Here is a 25070-nt window from a genome sequence, read left to right on the forward strand (position 1 = left end):
ACAGATCTAGCACCCTATGACAGTGCACCCATGAGGCGCTGTGGACCATCAACAGCAGCAGAATAACACTCCAGCACAAACTGCAACTCTATGGTCCGGCACATCCCTCACTCAGCCATTACCATAAAACCAAGGGATCCACCCTGGTTCAATGGAGGGCATGCCATAAGTCACAACAAACATACCTAAAAATGAGGTGTCAACCTGGTGTGGCTGCAGCACAGGCCTATGTATGTGACAAGCAGCAAATAAGTGAATTCTTAACACGAATTGGGTCCTTTACAGTACAAACTGCCACTAACGATTGAAGAATAGATTGGATGCACACTCCACAGCGGGCAAATTTGGATTGATCAGCACATTTTAGTAGGGGTTCTTCATGTAAACTCAGGCAGAGCTTCAAGATTTCTTTTAAAAGTTACATGCATAAGTCATATGTAACTTGAATGTGGGACAATGTTCTGAAGCACTCCACACGTATTTTGCATTACACATCAGATATCGAAAGTCAGCACAATCTAATTACTGCACTTGCAAAAATAGCACCAATCATCTGTACAGGTATTGGAGCATTTACGTCGAAGTGACCAAGGGTAATCTGCACAGGTTGTGCAGCAACTAATAGCTTAATGTAGAATAATGTCATCTGTTACAGCTAAGACACAGTATAAATGCAGCACAATCACTGAGACTAACTGTCAGACACAGCCTACAATCTATCCACTTTTCTTTCAGGTTACACAAATTCCGATCTGGTGAGATGGTGCATTGGAGTGGGAAACAGGGCTGCCTCCCTTGCAATCAATTCATGCCACAGCAGCTTCACTCCATGGGTGATCAAAACAGAGTTAAAGTGTTGAACAACTTTTGCCATTTGTTTACTATGTTTACGTTGTGTCATTTTGCCCCTCATCTGTTACTTGCTGTCCTATTTCTCTTCAGCCTTATCAGAGCTTGTCAATGACTTTGGAAGTGTTTTGTGCCTTTCAAAGCTGCTAAAACTTAAGTTCACGTTTCCAACACTTCCTTCTAATGGTTGACAACCCACTTAAGCTTCACATGCACACAATTTTCTTTCTTGCTGTTAGTGTACTTCCAAATCTGTCCATAGCAATGCCTTGAAATGTGAAATTACGCAGATCAACCAACCCATGAACATTGGGAGAGACTTCACATATTACCATTTTGACAAGTATAATCAGGTCTTAACCATTAAGAAATGGTTTCCACCAGTAATGAAGGCTATTGCTCACACATATTTGGATTGCATTACAACTTTGCTTGACATCCAACATTTGCACATTCCTTTGGGGATCATACTATAAAGGTGGGAAGTAGGAACCAAAGGTGATATTATCCTTCAAAAGATTAGACAGGAAAAGGCATCAGTACTGCATGAAATGCCTCCAAGGAAAGAAATGTGAATGAAAATTGCAGCCGAAGTAGTAGATTCAGGGGTGATGCCAGAAGACTAAAGAATTGCAAACATTGTGCCGTTATTCAAAAAGGGTGTAAGGATAAGCTAAGCAACGACAGCCTAGTCAGTTTAACTTCAATAGTTGGGACACTTGTAGAAATTTGGGTCAAATTAATAGTCTCACGGACAAGTATAGGTTAATTAAGAAGAGCCAACATGGATTTCTTTAGGGAACGTCATATTTAACTAACTTACTGGAGTTAGGGACTTCCAGAAGCCATTTGAGAATGAGAGATTGCACAGATTTAAAGTACTCAGTAAGACAGGAAAATGCAACATTAGGAAAATCTTTTTAACACAGAGTGGACAGGAATGCAAAGCCTGAGAGTATGGTGGAGGCCAGTTCAATTGCTGCTTTTAAAAGAGAATTCGATGCTTACTTAAAAAGAAGGAATGTGCAGGGTTGCTTGGAGAAGGCAGGAGAATGGCAAATAGGTAAGATGCTCATGTGGTTGAGTTAGTGCTGACACAAAAGTACAATTCTGGTCACCCTTCTAAAGGAAGGATGTTTTTAAACCCGAGAGAGTGCAGGAAAAATTTACAAGGTCGTTGCTGGGATTGAAGGGTGCAGCTACAGGGAGAAGTTGAGATGGCTGGGGCAACTTTTGCTGGAGCATCAGAGGCTGAAGCTTATAGAGGTTTATAAAATCATGAGGGGCATTGATAGGGTGAATAGACAAGGTCTTTTCCTAGGGTGGGGCAAGTCCAAAACTAGAGGATATAGGTTAAAGGTGGGAGGAGAAAAGGACCCGACAAGTAATTTTTTTCGCACGGAAGGTGGTGCATGTATGGAATGAGCTGCCAGAGGAAGTGATGGAGGCAAATACAATTACAACATTTAAAAGACATCTGGATGGGTATTTGAATAGGAAGGTTTTCGAGGGATATGGGCCGAATGCTGGAAAATGGGACTAGATCAGATTAGAATGTCTGTTTGGCATGGATGAGTTGAACCAAAGGGTCTGTTTCGGTGCTGTATGACTCTAAGACTCTATGATGGCACAGCAACAGGGCATCCTGCCCTGAGCAACTCGAGTTCTAACCTTCTGGCAGAGTTTTTAACACATAATAATTGAGGTCACATATCTCAGATGCTAATCAACAAATTGATTAATTATTATCGTTACACTGCTCACAAGTGATATCAATTCCTGGCTTTTGGGACAGATAAGGTAAGAAGCCACTTTAAAGAATGGAGCCAATTTATTGCACCAAACCTACTTTATCCATAAAATTTATTGACATACAATTATGATTGTTCAAAGTGGACATTACTTAAGGTGCAAACTAAGTCAGTTTCTTTCCATACTGTATGTTACTCACTATGTTTACAAGATTCAAACTTACAGCCAGAGAGACTTTGCCCAGTGTTCAGCTCTTCACTATATTTTGGCTGAAAGGCTTTAACTGGATAGAGGCTAATGCAAGTTTTCAGCACATTCCCTCAGCTGATAGTCCTGGACCTTGTTGGATGCTACCACGTTCTACTCAGTTGTGGACATGCCTTTTTCACTAGAACACTGACAATCTCCTGTTGTGGTGAAGTTAATTGTCATGGCCACATGCAGAGAGGCACAAAAACTGCAGAACTGTATCATTTATATCGGCTCCTTTTTAAGATTTGTGCGCTCCTATTTACACATAACCAGCAGGAAAATCTTAATTTTAAGCAAGATGAAAGGATAATTTATTGCTCCACAACTGTTGCGACAAGCAACAGTGCTAAGTAAAAAAGTGATAATCATTTGATAAAATACAAAACTTAAAAAAGTAGTTACGGTTAAAAGACACTTAAAGTTGAGAATCAGAACAGTCTATTATCATTGTAGCCCTGTTACTTTCTGAGGATTCCCTCTCCGTGAATGCAGGGGTTGAAATTTTTACACCTGATGTCTGCAGCTGTGATGGCTTCCATAGTCGAACAGTTGGGTGTTTCCCCCCCATAGGTGGACTAACTAGAGTAAGTTCTGAAAAGGAGTGAAGGCGTTTTTATTTTGTTTCTCATAGGTTTGTCAGTCATGGTCCTTCTTAGCTTGTTTCAGAGCAGTAACCCTTAGCTGGTTTGTGATTTTCGCCTCTCCTGTTAAGAACCCTCTCTTTGAAGCTGTCTGTCAGAGTTCTTCTATGTTAATCTTTGACTGGTTGTTGTTCCATAAAGTAAAGTAAATTAATTGTAGGGTCCTTCAGTGTCCTGTTTTTCTAAGAAGCTTTGAATTCTCACTCCTCTCGGAGGACCATTTACATTATCTGGGCTCCATCAAATTTTAAATGGTTCTCTTTGTGGTTGATACTGAGCTCGTAAATTGACATGGACTGCCTTTCAGGCTGAAGAGAACCAATAGAGATAGTCAAGTGACTCCTAGGAGCTACTTCAAAGGATTTGGTATCCTATGTAATTGAGATTAGCTTTCTTTACAAAAGTCCTGCATGTTTTTTAGCCACAGGTTAAAGGGTTATGGGCAGCAGTCTGGAGAGTAGAGTCAAAGCAGAGATGAGATCAGCTTGAGGGACAGAATTGCTCCTAGTATTTATACACTACACATATTAGCAATTGGTCTATTGCGATTAGCTCCAAAACAGCCCATGAAACGCAATGAACCTTATGAACCATTAGGCATTTTCCTAATTGTACAAGGCAATTTTATTGCAGTCCCTTGAAGAATGGAACCAAGCCACACGAAGAAGCATGAAAGTTAACACAAATCCTTTTCTCAGTGCTTGGTTTATTTACAGAATGCTGCTTTGCAGATGTCTATCTCTTACCTACTAACCCAGTGTCCTGGAAATCTCTCTCTATATGTGCTCTATCTCCCAGTTTAAAAATACCCTTCAAATGTGCAACTTAACCTCATGAACACATTGTTAACATCCCTAACAGATGCAGTTCCACCCTCAGTCTCAAACCACATTCGGGCACTTGTGAGGAACCGATGTAATGGATCAGAGCAAGACTGATTCTCACCTGCGAGCCAGTAAGGGTCTTGCTGTAGTAATCCTCTGGCATAATGCAGTCAATTATGGCCACGAGGCACCAGAAAGCGTCTTCTTCCTCTCTCAGGATCAACAACGCAATGGCTGCCAGTCTGAAAGAAAGTCGTCTTAATATTATGGGTAAAGTCATCTCAATAACTTCCCAGTAATTCCTCTTTCTCTTACTAAAGGTGGGAACTTCCACTGAGTGACAGGCCCAGAGTAACAGTGTGACAACAACAGTTCCATTTCTGTAGCCTCTTTTATGCAGAAATGCTTGATAAATGGCTTCATGCGAGCATTACCAAGCAAAAGGTTGACACCAAGCCACATGGGGAGCCATTAGGAGATTTGATCAATAGCTTGATCAAAGGAGTTGGTTTTAAAAAGCCTCTTTACAAAGGTAGGGAGGGAGAGTCAGAGAAGTTTAGGAAGGGGATTTCTGAGTTTAGGGCCTCAAGAACCGCAAACATAGGATGTCAGAATTGCTCACGTGACCTCAATCAGAATGCAGAGACCATGGAGCCTCATACAGATCAAAGAGGATACAGAGATCAGGAAAAAAGATGAGGCTAAGGTGGGGCTATATGCAAGGAAAGAAAATGTTAAATTTAAAGCATTGCCAATCCTGCAGTCTGCGTAGGTCACTCAGTACAGGGGGTGGCAGGTAAGCGGGACTTGGTGGGGGTTAGGGACAAGTGGGCAGCGTGGAAGAGTTCACGTTTATAGATGGCGGAAGATAGGAGGTTGGGAATATGACAACAATAAATCATCACAAACCACTGTTGGAAATAGTCAGGCCTAGAGACAACAAAGACATATATGTGTAATTCCCTCAGTGGCTCACAAAGAGTGCAGACAGAGCTATTCCAGCATAACTAACTATTAAAAGGGGAGTCTTGATTCTTCAATGTTTGCGCGAAGTAATTGACAATCATGATGTGAGAGAAAGCCAAGAAAGCAGGAGAAAATGAGAATTGGTGAAAAATGCAGATTTTCATAAAGGTTCTCCTTATCCAAAGACTGATAAATATTTGGAATAATGCACCAGACAGTGAAGATAGAGGCCATTCAGCCCATCATGCCTCCACCAACACTCTGAAGAGCATCTGACCCTCTCCCCATAACCCCACATTAACCATGCCTAATCCACCTGGTCTGCACATCCCTAGACTCTATGGGCAATTTAGTTTTGACAATTGACCCAAACTGCACATCTTTGGATTGTGGGAGGAAACCATAGCACTCAGCAGAAACCCACACACACACAGGGAGAATGTGCAAACTCCACACAGACAGTCACCCAAGGCTGGAATCGAACCTGAGTCCCTGGTGCCGTGAGGCTGCAGTGCTAACCACTGAGCCATCATTCCACATGCACTCTGTCCACACCCTTTCCCATCATTCCCATCCTGGATTAATTGTCTGATTGCTGACAAAAGCAAAGGTCATGCATTTGTTTATTTGTGATCTTTCTGGGTTGGCAGAGAAACCCACAGGGCGGAATTGATTGGTGACCACATTAGAGTCGGTGTTGGCAGATGAGAAGTTACCAGATGTTTTGTAGGTTAGCAATGATTTAGCTCCAGTCATGGCAGTCCAGAGCCATGAGGCAAAAAGTAGAGCTTAAGAAACAGAATCAAATTTTTGTTCTTGGGCAAAATTCAGCAAAGCATTTCAGTTTAGAGGCTGCAAATGGGAAAGTGGGCATTAAACACTTCCCTCCAAAATGAGAAAAAGTGCACCAGCCACCTCTGGAGTCACAGTGACAAGCCACACACACAGCAAGGGAGTCAAGTGCCACAACTTGGGGGAAAAAATAGCTCATTTTACAGCTGTCTGTCATTTAAAAATGTAGACAACCAGCAAACAGGAGGCGAAATCCTTAAAATTCACGGAAAGTGGAAACTATACAGTAGACCAAGTTCTTCCGAGAAGAAATAAGTGATACGGGAAACAAAGTGTTGGAGTATTAAACTAAAAATGGATGGACACCATAAAGAGTTTAAGTTAGTTACAACAGCCAGCATTTTAAGGCTTAAATAAATTGAATTACAGTCATCATATTTCATATTTTAAAGAACATAGAGAAACATTATTAAAGTTTAAAGACCAGCTCATGGCAAAAGTCAAATATAAAGATCAAGAAATTCTTGATCTCTCTCTGGTTCCACAACATGAAGGCCTAACATGTAATTCGCAAAAAGAATTTACCAAACCTAACACAGTATTTCTTCGAAATATTGAAGACAATACTGGAATCAGTTGATCCACACAAAGAAGAACCTACAAGAGAGTTTTTATTACCAATTATGTCACAGAACTTCAAAGATTCTTTGTACTGGTGAACCAAATCAGCAAATTCCTACCAAATTCAATCAAAGTTACAAACTTCTGAGACAGAATTAAAAGTGCTGCTGGAATGTGGATTAGCAAAACACTTTGGAAAGAATTAAACAACACCTATCCCTCTTCAGAAATCACAACACATTATGATCTACATCTACCAACCAGAGCAGCAGCAGATGCACCATCCACACGACTGTGGAACTCATCTTTCAAGAGCAGGAAGACCACAAGCACAATTTGTTAATGATGTAGAGGCATGATAGAGACAGTATAAACTTCACCACAGAGGAGGAAGTTTTAACAGTATCATTTCTGCCTGACAGTTCAAAATCAAAACTGGTCATTAACTACCAGTCACTGTTCTAAACATGAAAGAAATTGCCGAGATACCCTGCAGAATTCAGACCTTCAGGCTGAGACACAGAGGTTACAGTTCATTCTTTGAAAACATGCAGGGAAAGTAACAAACACCAGGGATCGCTTTCAGAAACACCAACAAATGGGACTAAACAGGAGAACTTCATTGGGGAAGTTGAGACATTCACGTTGTTAATCAGTCAGCTACGGAAAGCAAGTCACAACAGTGAAAATAAACTGTGTGTGTGTGCCTGTCTGTCCATCTCTCTGTGTGCATCTCTCTCTGTGCGTCGGCCCGTGTGCACATGTGTGCGCGGGTGTTTGTGTGTGTGTGTGTACGTGTGAGTATGTGACTGTGTCTCTGTAAAAAGTTTAAGATTAGTTACCTGTTCAGTCCCTGGCAGTATCCGATATCAGGGTTTTGCCACGAGTATGCCAATAACACTCGGCGGAGTTTCTGAACCATCTTGGAGTTTGGGGAAGTGAACAGCCTGTTATTGGTCAGAGTCCGGTGGAGGTCCAGTTCAATCTGCTTCGATGCTGCTTGGTCTTTGTTCTTGCACAGCTTCAGCAGCTCCTGATAGCGCTTCGCACCATATCGCTCCCTTATACACCGCACCCACCGATCAGTACACCACTTCCAAACATGCCTCCGATATTCCTTGGGGATGCCATTACGGATCATGTTCTTTAGCTCTGGCGATGGTTGAATTTCACCAAAGGACCTTCCTGACAGATGGTTTGTCCACTTCACCTGGAAGGTTTTCTCTTGACTCTCCTGAGTAGCCATCAGTTGCATGGATTTTCGTTCAAGAGCCTGGATTTTGGCCAAGAGGTTTTTTTCCAGCACCGGAGATGACACTGTCTTAAAACCATATTCATCATACTCACTGGGATAGGAAGAGAACAAAGACAACACAGAGCTTACTGGTGAATATAACTGCCCCTTAAGAGAAGACAAAAAAAAGGCAAAGCAGTTCCTCAGGTCGGGGAACATACTATTGATAGTCAGCTGTGTCTCAGTTGGTACCACACTCTCATCTCACTCCCCGAATGTCTTGCACAGATGAAAAAATACAGCACAAGAACAGGCCATTTGGCCCCTCCAGGCCTGTGCAGAACACTATGCCCTAATTAATCTAGAAACAAACGTGCCATTTTTCGATCTGTAACACTCTATTCCCTCCCTATTCATGTACCCATCCAGGTGCCTCTTAAATGTCCTCAATGTGCCCACTTCTACCATCTCTCCTGGTAGTGCATTCCACTCTCTGCGTGAAAAACTTTCCTCACACATCTCGCATAAACTTTACCCTTCTGACCTTGAACCAGTGCCCCCTTGTAATTGAAACTTCAACGCTGGGAAAAAGCCTCTGACTATCCTCTGATGCTGCTTGGCCTGCTGTGTTCATCCAGCTCTACACCTTGTTATCTCAGATTCTCCAGCATCTGCAGTTCCTACTATCTCTGAAGCTATTTTTCCTGTTCTTCTTTTTCTGAAAATTTCCTGAGAAGTGTGCAAGCTGAAAACTAAATAGATGGCCTGCTCTCTGCTTGTGGAGGGTTTTTAAAGAAAGTTTCAAAATCTGCTTCACAGTTTCTGAAAAAGAGAAATCAGCCAGCCACAAGTAGTCTCGGAAGACACCCCAGTGCCAATGGTTTGTGTGTGGCATGTAACTGGCTACAAATCAATATTTGGGAAATCCATAAATAGTCCTTTTCCTCTGAGTTTATCTGTCACAAGACTTTTAGAATAAACCTTGGAGAGTTTTATATTTGTTCTTGGGCTTGATTTTTTTTGTGGGAGTGTCTGTTGGTTTTTGACAAGTATTTTCATACATTTGCACTATCTAAGCTTTGTGTTAAATTAATCAGCCAAATATGCAAAGATTATTCTGTTTGCAATGAACTAAATATTATTGTTAACTAAAGAAACTTGGACAATTTTTTCCAGATTAGAGCTAAATGCAATCTGATATCTACATAATTGGCTATATAACAATCTTAGGGATAATGTTTCATAATTTAAATTCTCAGAAGCACAGCAGCTGAGTTAATCAAAGATAATGACTAATTTGGAGCTTTGATTTTAAATGTTTGTTGGTTCATCATCACTATAACCTTACCAGGGCTGTTGGCATCATCTTTCTTCTTTTGGTTTTCTTGATAATCTCTCATCTCAATGTTATTGGTCCATCTGACTTGTTTTTCTTCCTCTTCTATGTCTATTCTCAATTTGAGCTTCAATTGCTGCCAGGTTTTCATTTTCAATGTCTGTACTTGGCTGTCTTTCACTCTGTAACTGTCCTTTTTGATTCCTAACCTCCCTATCTTGAGCTAACCCACTTTTTTGTCTTTCTGGCATTGCAACTGATTCTGACCATCCTCTGCCATGCCCACATTTCAAAAGCTGTTATCAGCTCTCATCATCTTTCTTCAGAGTCAATACTCCACACTATGGACTGTATTTCACATGTTTTAAGCTTCATGCTGATGCTTCTGCAAGGCCAAGAGATTCTTAAGCCGTGCCTCTTGTTGTAGTGAATCTAATTTGGATTTCGTTCTTGAATGTAACTTAGGTGTTTATTATTAAGCCAATGAACTTGAATATGTCCACTACCTTTATCTTGGTGCACCCAATCTTAACTTATCCATTGAAATTTATCTTTAAAAATGCAGTAAAAGTCCATGATAAATTGGCTCTGTGCAATTGCTCAGTTCACAAGGGTCTTGAAGCTCCCAAAAAGGTAAGTCTTTGTTTAAATTTTAATTTTGCCAGTTAAACATAGGAGAAGCAAGAGTTTTCTTTGTTGCTCCAGTGATAATATGGTTTCGCTTTTTGGATTACAACATCTGCGTTATAACAGACTTCCACTGCATGACAGAAGCTGGATATCAGCAACTAAAAGTAGAAAATGCAGAAATGTTTCATGAGATTATGTAATTTATCTCTACTCTTTGCAACCATTCCAACTTTCAAAGTATTTACAGAGTAGAAACAGGCCATTATACTTAGTAGATCCATACCAGCATTTCTGCTCCATAATACCTCCTCCCACCCCTTTCATTTTGCCCCATCAATATGGCTCAGTGGTTAGTGTTACAGCCTCACAGCACCAGGGACCCAGGTTCAATTCCACCCTCGGGCGACCGTGTGGAATTTGCACAATCTCCCTGTGTCTGCGTGGGTTTCCTCCGGGTGCTTGGGTTTCCTCTCACAGTCCAAAGATGTGCAGGCTAGGTGGATTGGCCGTGCTAAATTGCCTGTAGTATTCAGGGATGCGTCAATTAGATGGGTTACAGGGGGATGGGTCTGGGTAGGATGCTCTGAGAGTCAGCGTGGACGTGTTGGGCCGGAGGGCCTGTTTCCACACTGGAGGGATTCTATTATTCTATTATAACATACTTTTTTTGGTTCTTTTACCTCAGGTACTTATCTGGCTTCCCCAGAAGAGACTTGTAACAATGACTGAAAGTCTTTAAGTTGTATAGATTGAAGGAGCTGTGGCTGTTCTCCTGTTAAAGAATAGAAAGTTGAAAGGAGATTTGCTGAAAATCATCAGAGACCCAGACACGGTCAATAGGGTTAAATGGCTCTAATTTGCAGAAGGATTGAGAACCAATGGATGCCAATTTAAGGAGAATTATCAAAGAACCCGTTATGGTGTGAGGAAAATCCATTTTACACAGTGAGAAGTTTGGAACAGGAGTGCATTGCTTGAGATTGAGAAGTTGATTTAGTCGCAGCTATCAAAAAGGGAATTGAAGGGAAAAGAAAAGGCAGGGCCACTGGGACAGGCTGAGTGTGTGAGACTGGCTGAGTTGCTCATGCAGAGGGCCAATACAGATACAACAGGTCTATGAATCTACCAGTGCTATTCCTCTCAACTACCCAGTTTGGTAACCTGCTCCACATTCTCCCACTCTCTGGGAGGATAATGTATCTCCTGCATTCTTTACTGGATTTAAATTCATGGTCTCTAGTTTTGGTGTCAAGTGGAAATGTTTTCTCTATGTCTACCCTGTCAAAGCTTTTCATAATTCTCAAGCCCCCTATCAAAGTCATTCCCCAGTATTCTTTTTACTCAAGGAAAAGCCTCCAAACCCCTCAGTTTTCCTGATCAATATAACCTGTATCATTCTAAGTAGTATTGCTGGAGTTGGCTTCAGGTGTAGGAAAGAAATGGATCTTGAGTGGAATGAATATGAGGGTGAGAATTTTTAATTGAAGGGATTGTCAGACAGATTGCTGTTCCAGGTCCAATTTAATAAGTTCACCTGGAATGTTTCCACTTAGAGGACACCCAGATTCAGGGGCCATAAATATAACAACATTCTCTAATGAATCCGATAGGGAGTTTAGGAGAAACTGCTCAACCTAGCGAGTTGTAAGGAGGCAGAAGCTTTTTGGTTGACCTTGTGTAAAACGCTGACTCTTGATATTTGGCCAGAAGAAGTCCAAAATTGTTCCTGAGGTCGAATGAAAATGTATTGACTTGAAGGTGGCTGTTTGGCATTTTGTATTCAGAAGGATTAACAAAAATACTTTTTGACTTTATTTGCTCTAGTTTTGGGAGGTGAGGTTGGCTGGAATAGTCTCTGACCTGGCAAGTTTGCAATCAGCTGATATAATGTCGTAAAGGGTTGACTAGTGAGGTGATGGTAGACAGTGGATTTCAACCACCCAAAAATATTACTCATTTATAAGAAAGCCTCTATATTTGGCTAAAATATTTTTCTCAGAACCTTTACATGAGTATATAGTAGTTGGAGTGGATCTGAAAGGCTTGGAGAAGGCCATGTATGCTAGTCAAACACAGGAGGTGGAAAGGAATCGGAGGACAAGCTGATGTGGTGAGATGAAGTAGGGTCAGTGGCTGGTGTGTTGCATATACATTTGTGTGAACCTGTTGGATTGAATGGGGCCTTTTCCTTTGATGTAAATTCTGTGAATTACACTTCGCAATAGTACATTGATTACAGAATTAAAAGATCACGTCTTTGATTTGTGATTATAATATTTGAACATTAATTTACTGTTTCATCCATTCTGCAATTTATAATAGACTTGTATTTCTTAGCAACCATTCTCACCTGGTGCAGTAATAAGGAAGGGAAATAGGCCTCTTTATCTCATCAATATTTATTAACTTGCCCGGTTTTCACAGTCGTGTGATACTACTGGTTAGAGAGTAGCTCTGCATGTGTGTTCATAATTGAAAGCACTAAGGAAAACTGGAAGCAAAACACAATGCCACCCAAATCCCAATCAACCATCACTCACTCATGGATCTTGACAGCAACATATCACATTTAAAATGAACAAATGAATAAGTACAGCACAGGCTCAGGACCTTCGGCCCCTCTAAGCCTGTGCTGACCATCATGCCCTAATTAATCTAAAAGCAAACCTGCCATTTTTCGATCTGTATCCCTCTATTCCCTCCCTATTCATGTACCCATCCAGATGCCTCTTAAATGTCTTCAATGTGTCCACTTCTGCCACTTCTTCTGGTAGTGCATTCCAGGCTGCTACCACTCTGCGTGAAAAACTTTCCTCACACACCTCGCATAAACTTTACCCTTCTGACCTTGAACCAGTGCCCCCTTGTAATTGAAACTTCAACGCTGGGAAATAGCCTCTGACTATCTGCGCTATTTATGCCTCTCATAATTTTGTGGACCTCTGTCAGGTCTCGTCTTAGCCGCCGTCTTTCCAGCGAAAACAATCCTAGTCTTTTTAACCTTTTCTCATAGCCAATGCCCTGGAGACCAGGCAACATCCTGGTGAACCTTCTCTGTACTCTGCCCAAAGTTTCCACATCCTTCTGGCAGTGCAGTGACCAAAACTGCACATAATACTCCAAATATGGTCTAACAAGTGTTTTATATAGCTGCAACATGTTTTGCCAATTCTTGTACTCCATGCCCCAGGTGATGAAGGGGAGCATGCCGTATGCCTTCTTAATCACCTTGGCTACCTGTGTTGCCACTTTCAGGGAACTGTGGCCCTGCACACCCAGATCCATCTGAATGTTAGTGTCCCTAAGGCTACTGTCATTTCCAGTACAATTCACACCCTAAATTTGATCCTCAAAAATGCATCACCTCGCATTTGTCTGGATTAAACTCCGTGTGCTATGTCTGTTCCCAAGTCACCAATCTATTGAGATCCTATTGTGTACTTTCACAGTCATTGGCACTATCAGCAACTCCTTCGATCTTTGCGTCATCAGCAGATTTGCTTATCAGACCACCCACATTTTCCTCCAGATCATTTACATATACTACAAACCACAAAGGGCTGAAGATTGACCACTGTGGAACACCACTAGTTACTGGTCTCCATTCTGAAAAAATATCCTTCCACCACTACCCTCAGTCTTCTATGACCAAGCCAGTTTTCCAGCCATCTAGCTAGCCCACCCGAATTTGGTGTGATTTTAGTTTTTGTACCAACTTTCCACGTGGGTCTTTATTAATGCCTTACTAAAGTCCATATAAACTACATCCACAGCTCTTCCCTCATCAATTATCATTGTTACCTCTTCAAAAAATTCAATCAGATTGGTGAGACATCACCTTCCCTGGAAAAAACCATACTGCCTGTCACTAACTAGTCTATTTTCCTCGAAATGCGCACATATCGTGTCCCTCATTGTCTTCCCCAAGAGCTTCCCACCACAGACGTCAAGTTCACCAGCCTATAGTTTCCTGAATTATCCCTGCTTCCTTTACTTAAACAAGGGAATAGCATTCACTAATCTCCAGTCCTCTGGAACTTCACCCGTGGTCTATGAGGATGTGAAGACATCTACCAATGCCCCAGGTAGTTCCTCCCTTGTCTCTCAGAGTAATCTGGGGTAGATCCCACCTTGTCTATCTTAATGCAACTTAGGATTCCCAAAACTTCCTCCTTAAATATGTTGACATTCTCTAGAGTATTCATCACTCATCCCTGATGTCAACATTAGTCATATCCTTCTCCTTGGTGAATACTGATACAAAGTACTCATTCAGGATCCCCCCCACATTTAAGCACCCTCACCTGAGGGCCACTTGAGTCATTTTCTATGACTACTCGAAATCTGATGGTGTTGTGGTCACTAAGCCCAAAATACTCTCCTACTGAAATATCAATCACCTGTCCTGGCTCATTCCCTATACCATGTCTAGTATTGTTCCCTATACCTTGTTGGATTGTCAACATACTGACTCAAAAAGCCCTCATGGACACATCGAACAAATTGCTCTCCATCCGAGCACCTGGCTCTAAAGTGAGTCCCAATCAATAAGAGGAAAGTTGAAATCACCCACCACAACTACTTGCTTTTTTCACATCTTTCCAGTACGTACCTACACATCTGCTCCTCTGTCTCACATGGGCTGTTGGGAGGTCTATAAAAAAACTCCCAACATTGTGATTTTAACCTTCCTATTCATGAGCTCCACCCATAATGCCTCACTGCAAGATTCCTCCAATGTATCCTCCCTGAACACAGCTGTGATGTGATCCCTAATCAGCAAAGCGACTCCCCCACCCCTTTTGTCTCCCTTTCTGTCCCCTCTAAAACAGAGATATCCTAGAATGTTAAGCTGCCACTGGTCACAGTCCAGTGGTCAGCATTTGTTGCCCTTCCATGATTACTCTCAAAAATATGGTATTGGTGGAACTTTTTAAACCACTGTAGCCCACATGGTATGGGACATTCAGAGTACTGCTTCTGGTGGGGGCTCCAGAACATTAACTCAGCTACAGTCAATGAATCGCAATATCTTTCCACAAAGATATAGTTCTGAGTTAGGATCATGAGCAGTTTGGAGGGGAGCTTGGAGGTAGGGGAATTCTAATGCATCTGCTAGCCTTGACCAACAAAGCAGCAGAAGAGGCAGATTTGGTAGATCCTGCTAAGCAGCTGCAGTAGATCTTGTACATGGTACAAACTGCCCACTAGTGGTGAATAGAGTGAATATCAAGCAGGTTGCTTTGCCCAGAGATCATAGGAACTGCAGGTGCTGGAGAATCTGAGATAACAAGGTGTACAGCTGGATCAGCACAGCAGGTCAGCAGTCAGACGAGCAGGAAAGCTGACGTTTTGGGCCTAGACCCTTCTTCAGATGGTTTTGAGCCTCCTGAATGTCATTGGAGCTTCACTCATGTCAGGTAAATGCAGTGTATGCCATTGCACTCTAGACTCGATCCTTGGAAGTGTGGTAACACGAGCCATGGCAGGGGACTGGCAATTCTGTCCCAAGGCATGCATCAGGAAGGGTCCAGACCCGAAACGTCAGCTTTCCTGCTCCTGTGATGCTGCCTGGCCTGCTGCGTTCCTCCAGCTCTACACTTTGTTATCTCAGACTCCAGCATTAGCAGTTCCTACTTTCTCTGAGGAACATGCACCAGCCCTGTTTCAGTTTACACCAAGACTCCATATCCTGACAGACACATGGATGTCCTTCATAGCTTCATAACAACAAATGATAAAGTTTCAATATTAAGAATTACGATATTATTTTCTACTCACTTGCAAATATCACCAACATTGCTGCCGGGCTGATCTTTATTCTCCCATTGTGACTGGTCAGCAATAAGCTGCTTCACCATATCCTGGTTCGTCTCTTTTTTGTTACTGATGTCGTCTTGAAGCTTGTGAAGTATTGTCAAATACTTGCTCTCGATCTGGCAGTACCTGGCCTTCAAAAAAGCACACTGAGGCAAACAAAAAAAATGTTTGTCAAGATTGCGAGATAACAGAGTGTGAAGCTGGATGAACACAGCAGGCCAAGCAGCATCTTAGGAGCACAAAAGCTGACGTTTCGGGCCTAGAACTTTCATCGGACCCTTTTTCTGATGAAGGGTCTGGGCCCGAAACGTCAGCTTTTCTGCCCCTAAGATGCTGCTTGGCCTGCTGTGTTCATCCAGCCCCACACTGGATTCTCCAGCATCTGCAGTTCCCATTATCTCTTTGTCAAGATTGAAACAGGTTCAAAAATAGTTAATGCCTTTAACGTCACATACAGTTATTTCAGTAAAATAAAACCTTAACTCTCTGTTCCCTAATTAATCCATTGTCTTATGTGAAACAATGTATTTATGTATGATTTTAAAAATGGGTAAAGGAAAATGATGGTTTTAATTTGTGCCATGTGTTGTCTAAAATAACAGAGGAGGTAGTATTTAGATTGGCAGACCATGGAAGAGCATGGCTTGATCAAATACAATCAACACGGCTTTGTGAGGGGTAGGTCATGCCTTACAAACCTTATCGAGTTTTTTGAGGATGTGACTAGAAAAGTTGATGAGGGTCGAGCTGTGGATGTGGTGTATATGGACTTCAGTAAGGCATTTGATAAGGTTCCCCATGGTAGGCTCATTCAGAAGGTCAGGAGGAATGGGATACAGGGGAACTTAGCTGCTTGGATACAGAATTGGCTGGCCAACAGAAGACAGCGAGTGGTAGTAGAAGGAAAATATTCTGCCTGGAAGTCAGTGCTGAGTGGAGTTCCACAGGGCTCTGTCCTTGGGCCTCTACTGTTTGTAATTTTTATTAATGACTTGGACGAGGGAATTGAAGGATGGGTCAGCAAGTTTGCAGACGACACAAAGGTCGGAGGTGTCGTTGACAGTGTAGAGGGCTGTTGTAGGCTGCAGCGGGACATTGACAGGATGCAGAGATGGGCTGAGAGGTGGCAGATGGAGTTCAACCTGGATAAATGCGAGGTGATGCATTTTGGAAGGTCGAATTTGAAAGCTGAGTACAGGATTAAGGATAGGATTCTTGGCAGCGTGGAGGAACAGAGGGATCTTGGTGTGCAGATACATAGATCCCTTAAAATGGCCACCCAAGTGGACAGGGTTGTTAAGAAAGCATATGGTGTTTTGGCTTTCATTAACAGGGGGATTGAGTTTAAGAGTCGTGAGATCTTGTTGCAGCTCTATAAAACTTTGGTTAAACCGCACTTGGAATACTGCGTCCAGTTCTGGGCGCCCTATTATAGGAAAGATGTGGATGCTTTGGAGAGGGTTCAGAGGAGGTTTACCAGGATGCTGCCTGGACTGGAGGGCTTATCTTATGAAAAGAGGTTGACTGAGCTCGGTCTCTTTTCATTGGAGAAAAGGAGGAGGAGAGGGGACCTAATTGAGGTATACAAGATAATGAGAGGCATAGATAGAGTTGATAGCCAGAGACTATTTCCCAGGGCAGAAATAGCTAGCACGAGGGGTCATAGTTTTAAGCTGGTTGGTGGAAAGTATAGAGGGGATGTCAGAGGCAGGTTCTTTACGCAGAGAGTTGTGAGAGCATGGAATGCGTTGCCAGCAGCAGTTGTGGAAGCAAGGTCATTGGGGTCATTTAAGAGACTGCTGGACATGTATATGGTCACAGAAATTTGAGGGTGCATACATGAGGATCAATGGTCGGCACAACATTGTGGGCTGAAGGGCCTGTTCTGTGCTGTACTGTTCAATGTTCTATGTTCTAACTCCTGAGAGAAGTAGTAAAATTCCTAGGCTTGAAGGGTTTTGACAGAATGGGCCAGGGGAAATTGTTTGGTAAGAAGTTTCATAATTAGAGGACAGAAATTTGAGACTATTGACAAAAGAAATTGAAGGTTAAGATTTTGTTTTTATACAGTCGGATATGATTATTTGAACTATGCTGCCCAAAAGAGGGTCAGAAACAAATTCAAGGGTAATTTCCAAAAAGGGGGAGGTGAATATTTACTTAAAAAAGTAAAATATATAAGGTTATGGAGCAAGATGTGAGAGTTTGGGACTAATTTGTCGGATCGGAGCTAGCAGAGGAAAACTACAGCAAAAGAAATTTGACCAATTAACTTCAACAGTATTGAGTATGTGAGAGCATGGAAGGTCTGACAGAAGAGAAACATCATTTCGAATAAACAACATAGGGCTGCTGCTGGATTTTCTGAAGAACCTGCAAGAATCATGCGTGAATGTCTGAAAATCTCCACCAGGGGGAGACATTGCCCATTTCTTTCACACAGCTCTGTCTCAGACTTCAGAGATAGTAAGAACTGCAGATGCTGGAGTCAGAGCTAGCACAGTGTGGAGCTGGAGGAACACAGCAGACGAGGCAGCATCAGAGCAGCAGGAAAGGTGATGTTGGTCTGAAGAAGGATCCTGACTCGAAACATCAGCTTTCCTGCCCCTCTGATGCTGCCTGGCCTTGCTGTGTTCCTCCAGCTCCACACTGTGCTAGCTCTGTCTCAAACTTTGCCATTACAATGAGTTGCAATTTGCAGCACTTATTCATGACCAGAAAACTTAGGGCTGATGGCTTCTGAAGGAGTCCAGATTTTAATTGATAAATTGGCAGCACAATTTCCTGGAGAGAAATCAATTCCTAAAACAAAATAACAGTTCTGAAGAAGGGTCACTGGGCCCAAAATGTTGATTCTGTTTCCTCTCGACAGGTGCTGCCAGACTGACTGAGTTTTTCCAGTAATTTCTGGATTTGTTTCTAATTCCCAGCATCCACAGTCCTTTGATTTTTCTATTCAATTTGTAAAACTGCTTTTGAGAGAAAGAGGTTATAGTTACAAATTTCCTCACCTATCCCTTAGTTTAACTGCTTAAATGTCACACGTTTGATAACTCTTTCCAAAACAAAACTTTCAGCCAGTTTTTCTCTGTCATTTTCTTTTAATTGAACCTAAACACCCCCATCTCCCCATCTCATCCTGCAACTTCCTGCCAATAGCCCCGTCTATCAGTTTTAGTATCAATGCATTGAAAAGTAACATTGAAATCAGAGATAAGAAGATCTTACTCAATACCTCATGTGAGAAGTCTAAAACTAAAGATAATCAAAATAAGACAGGTGCTAACAAATCCACTTAGCTATTCAGGAAAATTTCTTTACCCAGAGAGTAGTGAGAATGTGGAACTCACTACCGCAAGAAGTGGTCAAGGTGAGTAGTGCAGGTGCATTTAAGGGGAAGCTGGACAAAATGAGGAAGGCAGGAAAAGAAGAAGGGGTTGGATGAAACCATTTGGGAAAATTGTCAAGAAATGTTCAAGAGGGAGACACAAACTATTGACCACTCGACGTGTTGTCAAGTAAATGCTACACTCAATTATTAAAGAGATTGTCACAGGACTTTGAGAAATACAGTCAGGCAGAGTGAACATGGTTTTAGAACATAGAAAAGTACAGCACAGTACAGGCCCTTCGGCCCACGATGTTGTGCCATGGAATAATCCTAATCCAAAATTAAAATAACCTAGCCTACATCCTAACCTAGAACACAGTCACAAATTTGATAAAAGATTAAGAATCCTTTCAAGGAAGCTGCTTCTTACTGCTATTTTATGTGAAATTGACTTGCTGCATTGTACCCAGGGTTCTTTGAGTTTTTCATTTTTCTTTCCCATCACAGTATGTAGCATTATTTTATGTCAATATATCACAACAACACCTCCATCCAATGTTCGTCTTTAATACAAGAAATCTCCATTTCTTACTCTAAGAGTTGGTTTTGTCATTCACTTTCCCATTTCGAGTTTATTATACAAAATGTTGGATGCCAGTGATTTTCATATAATCTTCAAAAGTGCATGAAATAAATCGCTGTTCACTGCTTAAGTAAACAGAACTGAATATGATATTCTTTTGGCTAAATACCAATTGCTTTCGGAAGGTTTTTCCACTATGAGGCCTACAAAGTTTTCTTATTGTATCGGACCCAACTCAATTCATTAACTAACTGCTCCACATCTGTGGCATCCCTCCTACCTGTCCCTAATCCCATTTTACCACAGCTACTTCCAGGACAACTCGCCACTCAATGGCTATGTGACAGAAGACTGACATCCTTGCACCTGTGCTATCTTCAAAATGGTGCAGAGTACCTGGAGAAGTATTGGCAATCCACCGCTACCCCTCATTTAATGGCACAGCAGCTAAAAAGTCTCAGTGCTTATGATACATTGCCAGCAATGTGAAACTCCTTCACATATATAAAACCCATTCTCTCACCCACGTCACCGTTTGTCTTTAAGGCCACACAATTTACCTTTCCTTAGCTACATCCCATCTAAAACACCATCTCTATGTCATCACTAATCTGTTCCCAGTACCCACTGAAGATTGCCAACTTGTCATTGTCTAGTAGGGGCACATCACACACAGGCAAGCATTTGGACAACCCCAAACATAGACAGCAAAAGCAAACAAAGTTAAATGAATACAGGCTGCAATTCATCACTACACTGCAAAGAAAATGCTGCGTGATGATTAGTTGACAATCCATAATGGTCTGCTGCATCCCCATCCAGCTACTGGAACAGGGTCTCATTCAGATCCTACCCACTGAGCTCTGTCATGTGCAAAGACAGCTTTCACCTCCCCAGTATCCTCATCGTCTTCCTTGGAGAACTGATCCTGTTCTATCAAATCAGTTTGTTGCCTGCTACAATTGTGTGGAGCACAGCATGCCAGGATGATGCATCTGTCAAACTATATTGGACAGTTATTGTATTGGATACTAAACATATAAATGCAAAATGTTGCAATGAAGTTCATTATCAAATTTTGTTTCCTACTGCCTCTATGAGGTGCCTTAGAGTATTTTAAGGCTGTCTTATAAATGCAAGTTACTGCTGCTGTTGTTGGATGGAACTATTTGAAGTAGTGCAGGGGAGTTCCCCCATAATTGTAGCCGATATTATTCCAATTTAAATAAAACAAGAGTCTACCTTGCTGTGGTTTACGGGATCATGCTGTATACATTTTTGTAGTGATTATACTGAAAGTACTTCATTGCTTGTATACAGCTTTCAAATGACCGGAGGTCATGAAAAGCAGAACATAAATACTATGAATAAATTCATTTACTTGTTTTTGAGCTTGCTGAAATTACTTTGCATTTTATGGGAAAAATCTTTTGAAAACCCTGAACAAAGTCTGTTGCGTGTGGCTGACAAGGTGTGTTACGGACTGAAACATGTAAATTCAGATAACTTGTTAAAAATGCTATTCTTTTTCATAAACTGCTCAACATAGTGTCAAACAAAATGACACCCAGCTTTTGTGATAATGTAACAAGTCACAAAAGTTAAAAACCACTTAGAAAATGCTTGAAAGTAAATATAAGGAAGAGTTATAAATTACATAACATGGTTAGAACATACACTCTTCAGAGCAGAGCTGGATGAACACAGCAGGCCAAGCAGCATCAGAGGAGCAGGAAAGCCGACGCCCCGGGCCAAGACCACCCCCCCCAGAAACGGGGGAGGGAAAGGGGACCCCGAAACAAATAGGGATAGAGGGGGAGGCGGACAGAAGACGGACAAAGGAGAAGACAGGCGGAGCAGAAACAGTCAGGCCAAAGAGGCGGGGCCAGAGCCAGCAAAGGTGAACGCACACGGGGAGACAGGGAGGGAACAGGCCAGCCCAGGGAGCGGGACGAGGCCAGCGGGCAGGAGACGGGGGCGGGGCCCGAGGTGGGAGGAACGGCTAGGGAGCCGGGAACGAGCCGGGCCGCTCCCGGGATGCGGTCAGGGGAGGGGAGATCCAGAAGCCCGCAAAATCCACACCGACACCACCGGGCTGCAGGGCCCCCAAGCAAAACACGAGCCGCTGTTCCCGCATCCCCCGGGCAGCACCACCACGGCACCGCAGGAGGCCCAGGACGGACACGCCGCCCAAGGAGCCGGGGAGGGGGGGGGGAAATCGAAACGGCTCACAAGGGGGAGGTGTAGTTTTTCAAGGGTTGCAACTTCCCTCCACAGTGGTCGAGAACGCCCTCGACCATGTCTCCCGCATTTCCTGCGACTCATCCGTCACATACCCTCTCCACAATAGCAACCAAAATCTCTCTCGTCCTCACATACCACCCAACCAATGTTCAAATTCAAAGAAAATTCCTCCAACACTTCCACCATCTGCAATCCGACCCCACTACCAAAGACATTTTTCCCTCCCCACCCTTATCTGCGTTCCAGAGGGACCATTCTCTCCGAGATTCCCTTGTCCGCTCCACACTCCCCACCAGCACCCCCACCCCCGGCACATTTCCCTGCAACCGGAACAAGTTCTACACCTGCCCCTACAACTCCCCCCTCACCCCGATCCCAGGCCCTAAGAAGGCCTTTCACATCAAGCAGATGTTCACCTGCACATCTGCTAATGTGGTCTACTGTATCCGCTGTACGCGATGTTTTGTGAAAGAGAAACAGTCTTTGATAGATTTATTAGAGTTCTTGAAGGTCAAAAATAGAGTGAGTAATGATGAAACTTTAGATGTGGCATATTTGGGTTTCCAAAAGACCCTTGACAAAGTGCCAAAGGATAAGAGGTCATGGTACTGGAGTGATAAATTAGCATAGGTGAAAGGATTGGCTAACTAACAGAAAACAGAGTCAGAATTAAAAAAGTCATTTTCACCTCAGTGTGCTGTGACTGGTGAAGTGCCACTGATCAATGCCGCGGTTTCAACTATTTACAGTCTATATGCATGACATGGATGAAGGGACCAATTGGAATGGAGCCAAATTTCCTGACATTATAACATTAGACAGAAAAGCAAGCTGTAAGGAGGATAGAAGAGTCTACAAACTGGCATAAGTCAATGGACAAAAAATTGATAGATGGAGAGTAATGTGGGAAACTGTGAGGATGTGCATTTTGGCAGCAAGAATGTAAAAGTAGAATATTATTTAAATGGAGGGAGACTGCAACCTGTTGCAGTACAGGGGACTCAGTGTATCTTTATACATGAACTATAAACTCAGTGCACAGATACAGAAATTAATTAGGAAGGCATACGGAATGTTGGCTTTTATTGCTAGCGAAATGGACATAAAGGCGGGGAAATCTTGCTATAGCTGTACAGAGCTTGGTGAGGCAGGGCTTAGAGTTACTATGAACAGTTTTGGTCTCCTTACTTAAGGGCTTGTAAGCAGTTCAGGGAAGGTTTTACGAGTTCTTACGGATAAAGTATTTATCTCATCAGGAAAGGTTAAGCAGGCTGTACCTAAGCTTGTCAGAGTTTAGGAGAATCGGCAGCAGGGGGTTGTCAATGTTGCAATCATGCAGCATTTACTAAAGAGTAACCTTTTCACTGATGCCCAGTTTAAATTCAATCAGGGCCACTGGGAATTCCTGAAATCCTTGATGAAACATGGGCAAAAGAGCTGAGCATTTTTTTCCCCAGGGGGATGGCGGGGGAAGGGTTTATGGTCATAGTGACAACCCTTGACATCAAAGGGGCATTCAACCAAGTGTGGCATCAAGGAGCCCTAGATAAACCGGAATCAGTAGTTACTGGGGTATATTCTCTGCTGGTTGGAGTGATACCTGGCACATAGGAAGATGGTTATGCTTTGTTAGAGATCAGTCATCTCAAGTCCAGGGCATCTCTTCAGGAGTTCCTTAGAGTAGTGTCCTAGGCCCAACCATCTTCAGCTGCTTCAACAATGACATTCCCTCCATCATAAGGTCAGGAGTGGGAATGTTCACTGATGATTGCAGAATGTTTAGCACCATTCGTGACTCCTCAGATACTGAAGAAGTCCATGTTCAAATGCAACAAGGTCGTGATAATATTGAGGCTTGGGTTTGCATGTGGCAAGTAACATTTGTGCCACTCTAAATGCCAGGCAACGACCAGCTCCAAAGTGAGACATTCTAACCACTGCCCCAAGACATTAAATGGAACTGTTATCACCAAATCCCCCACTGTCAACATCCTAGGGGCGGCCATTACCCAGAAACTAAACTAGACTCACCTCAAGTGTAGGTCAGAGGCTAGGAATTGTGCAGCATGTAACTCACCTCCAGACTTTCTAAAGCCTGTCCATCAAGAGTGTGATGGAACACTCCAGAGTTGCCTGGATGGGTACAGCCCCAACAACACTCAAGAAGCTTGACACCAGGCAGGACAAGGCAGCCCTATGATTGGCACCACATCCACCACCATCATTATTTACTCCCTGACCACTGATACTGTAGCAACAGTGTGTAGAGTCTACAAGATGGACTGCAGTAACTCAATAACACTGCTTCAACATCACTTTCCTCCACATCTCTACCACTTAGAAGAACAAAGGCAGCAGATGCACGGGAACATTGCCATCCACAAGTTCCCCTCCAAGCCACACAACATCCAGGGGCACAGTTCATAAAGAAGGGTCTTCCATTTTGGATGGTCAAGAGGAGGAATTTCTTCTCGAAGAGGCATGTTGGGCTTTGGAATTCTCTCCCATAGAGATCGTTGGGGCCTGCATTATTAAATATATTCAATATTAAATCTATCAGAGAGAATTATGAGGCGTCTGCAAAAACAAGAGTCATTAAGGGGTTATGGGGGCAGGACAGAAAGAGGAGTTTGGGCTTCAACCTAACGAGTGATAACCGTACAGGATGCTCAAATAGATCAGAGATGACAAGTAATTAATTCTGATCCTGTTTGTTAGGGTAGAACAATATCAGTTCAAATGTGGAGTCAAGTCTGAATGCTAGAATCATAGGATCACACAGGGCAGAAGAGAGCCTTCAGCCCATCAAGTCTGTTATACCTGTCCCTCATTACCACATCAGAAGGTGATGCTGAACTGCCCCCTTGAGTTGCCACAATCAGAGAGCTGCAGGAACTCTGAGTGTTGTTTGAGAGGGAGTTGCAGGTGTAATGTGTTTTGTGAACCGGATCACTTACCTGCATAGCCAGAGCGTTCTCCCGATCCGCTGTGGCCTGCCAAAGCTTAGTGACCTGGTAGATCTCAGAGTTCAAGAACTTGTTCTGCGTCTTGTAAGCTTCTTGATCATCCTGTCAAAAAGAAAAAAACCCACTATATTGGAAACAAAAGACTTCACAAATGAACAACCATTTAGAATTCATTCGCTTTAAACTGGATGTTGAGGCAATGTGGTTGCAAGGTCGAACTCTAAAATTT

The 25070-nt window shown here is 42.6% G+C and overlaps 1 protein-coding gene across 4 annotated transcripts in view; it reads right to left on the minus strand.

Moving 5' to 3' along the window:
* The window catches only part of tbc1d2 (TBC1 domain family, member 2), an 89272-nt gene that overhangs the window by 13768 nt on the left and 50434 nt on the right, over positions 1 to 25070 (minus strand). For all 4 annotated transcript variants that reach the window (XM_048528334.2, XM_048528333.2, XM_048528331.2 and 1 more), the window contains exons 8-11: positions 24833 to 24943; positions 15679 to 15863; positions 7540 to 8043; positions 4440 to 4560 (exon numbers count right to left, since the gene is read on the minus strand). In XM_048528334.2, the coding sequence (XP_048384291.2) occupies positions 4440 to 4560; positions 7540 to 8043; positions 15679 to 15863; positions 24833 to 24943 (921 nt within the window). The remainder of the gene's footprint in view (positions 1 to 4439; positions 4561 to 7539; positions 8044 to 15678; positions 15864 to 24832; positions 24944 to 25070) is intronic.

The sequence above is a fragment of the Stegostoma tigrinum genome, chromosome 3, assembly GCF_030684315.1.
Source record: "Stegostoma tigrinum isolate sSteTig4 chromosome 3, sSteTig4.hap1, whole genome shotgun sequence".
NCBI classification, from domain to species: Eukaryota; Metazoa; Chordata; class Chondrichthyes; order Orectolobiformes; family Stegostomatidae; genus Stegostoma; species Stegostoma tigrinum.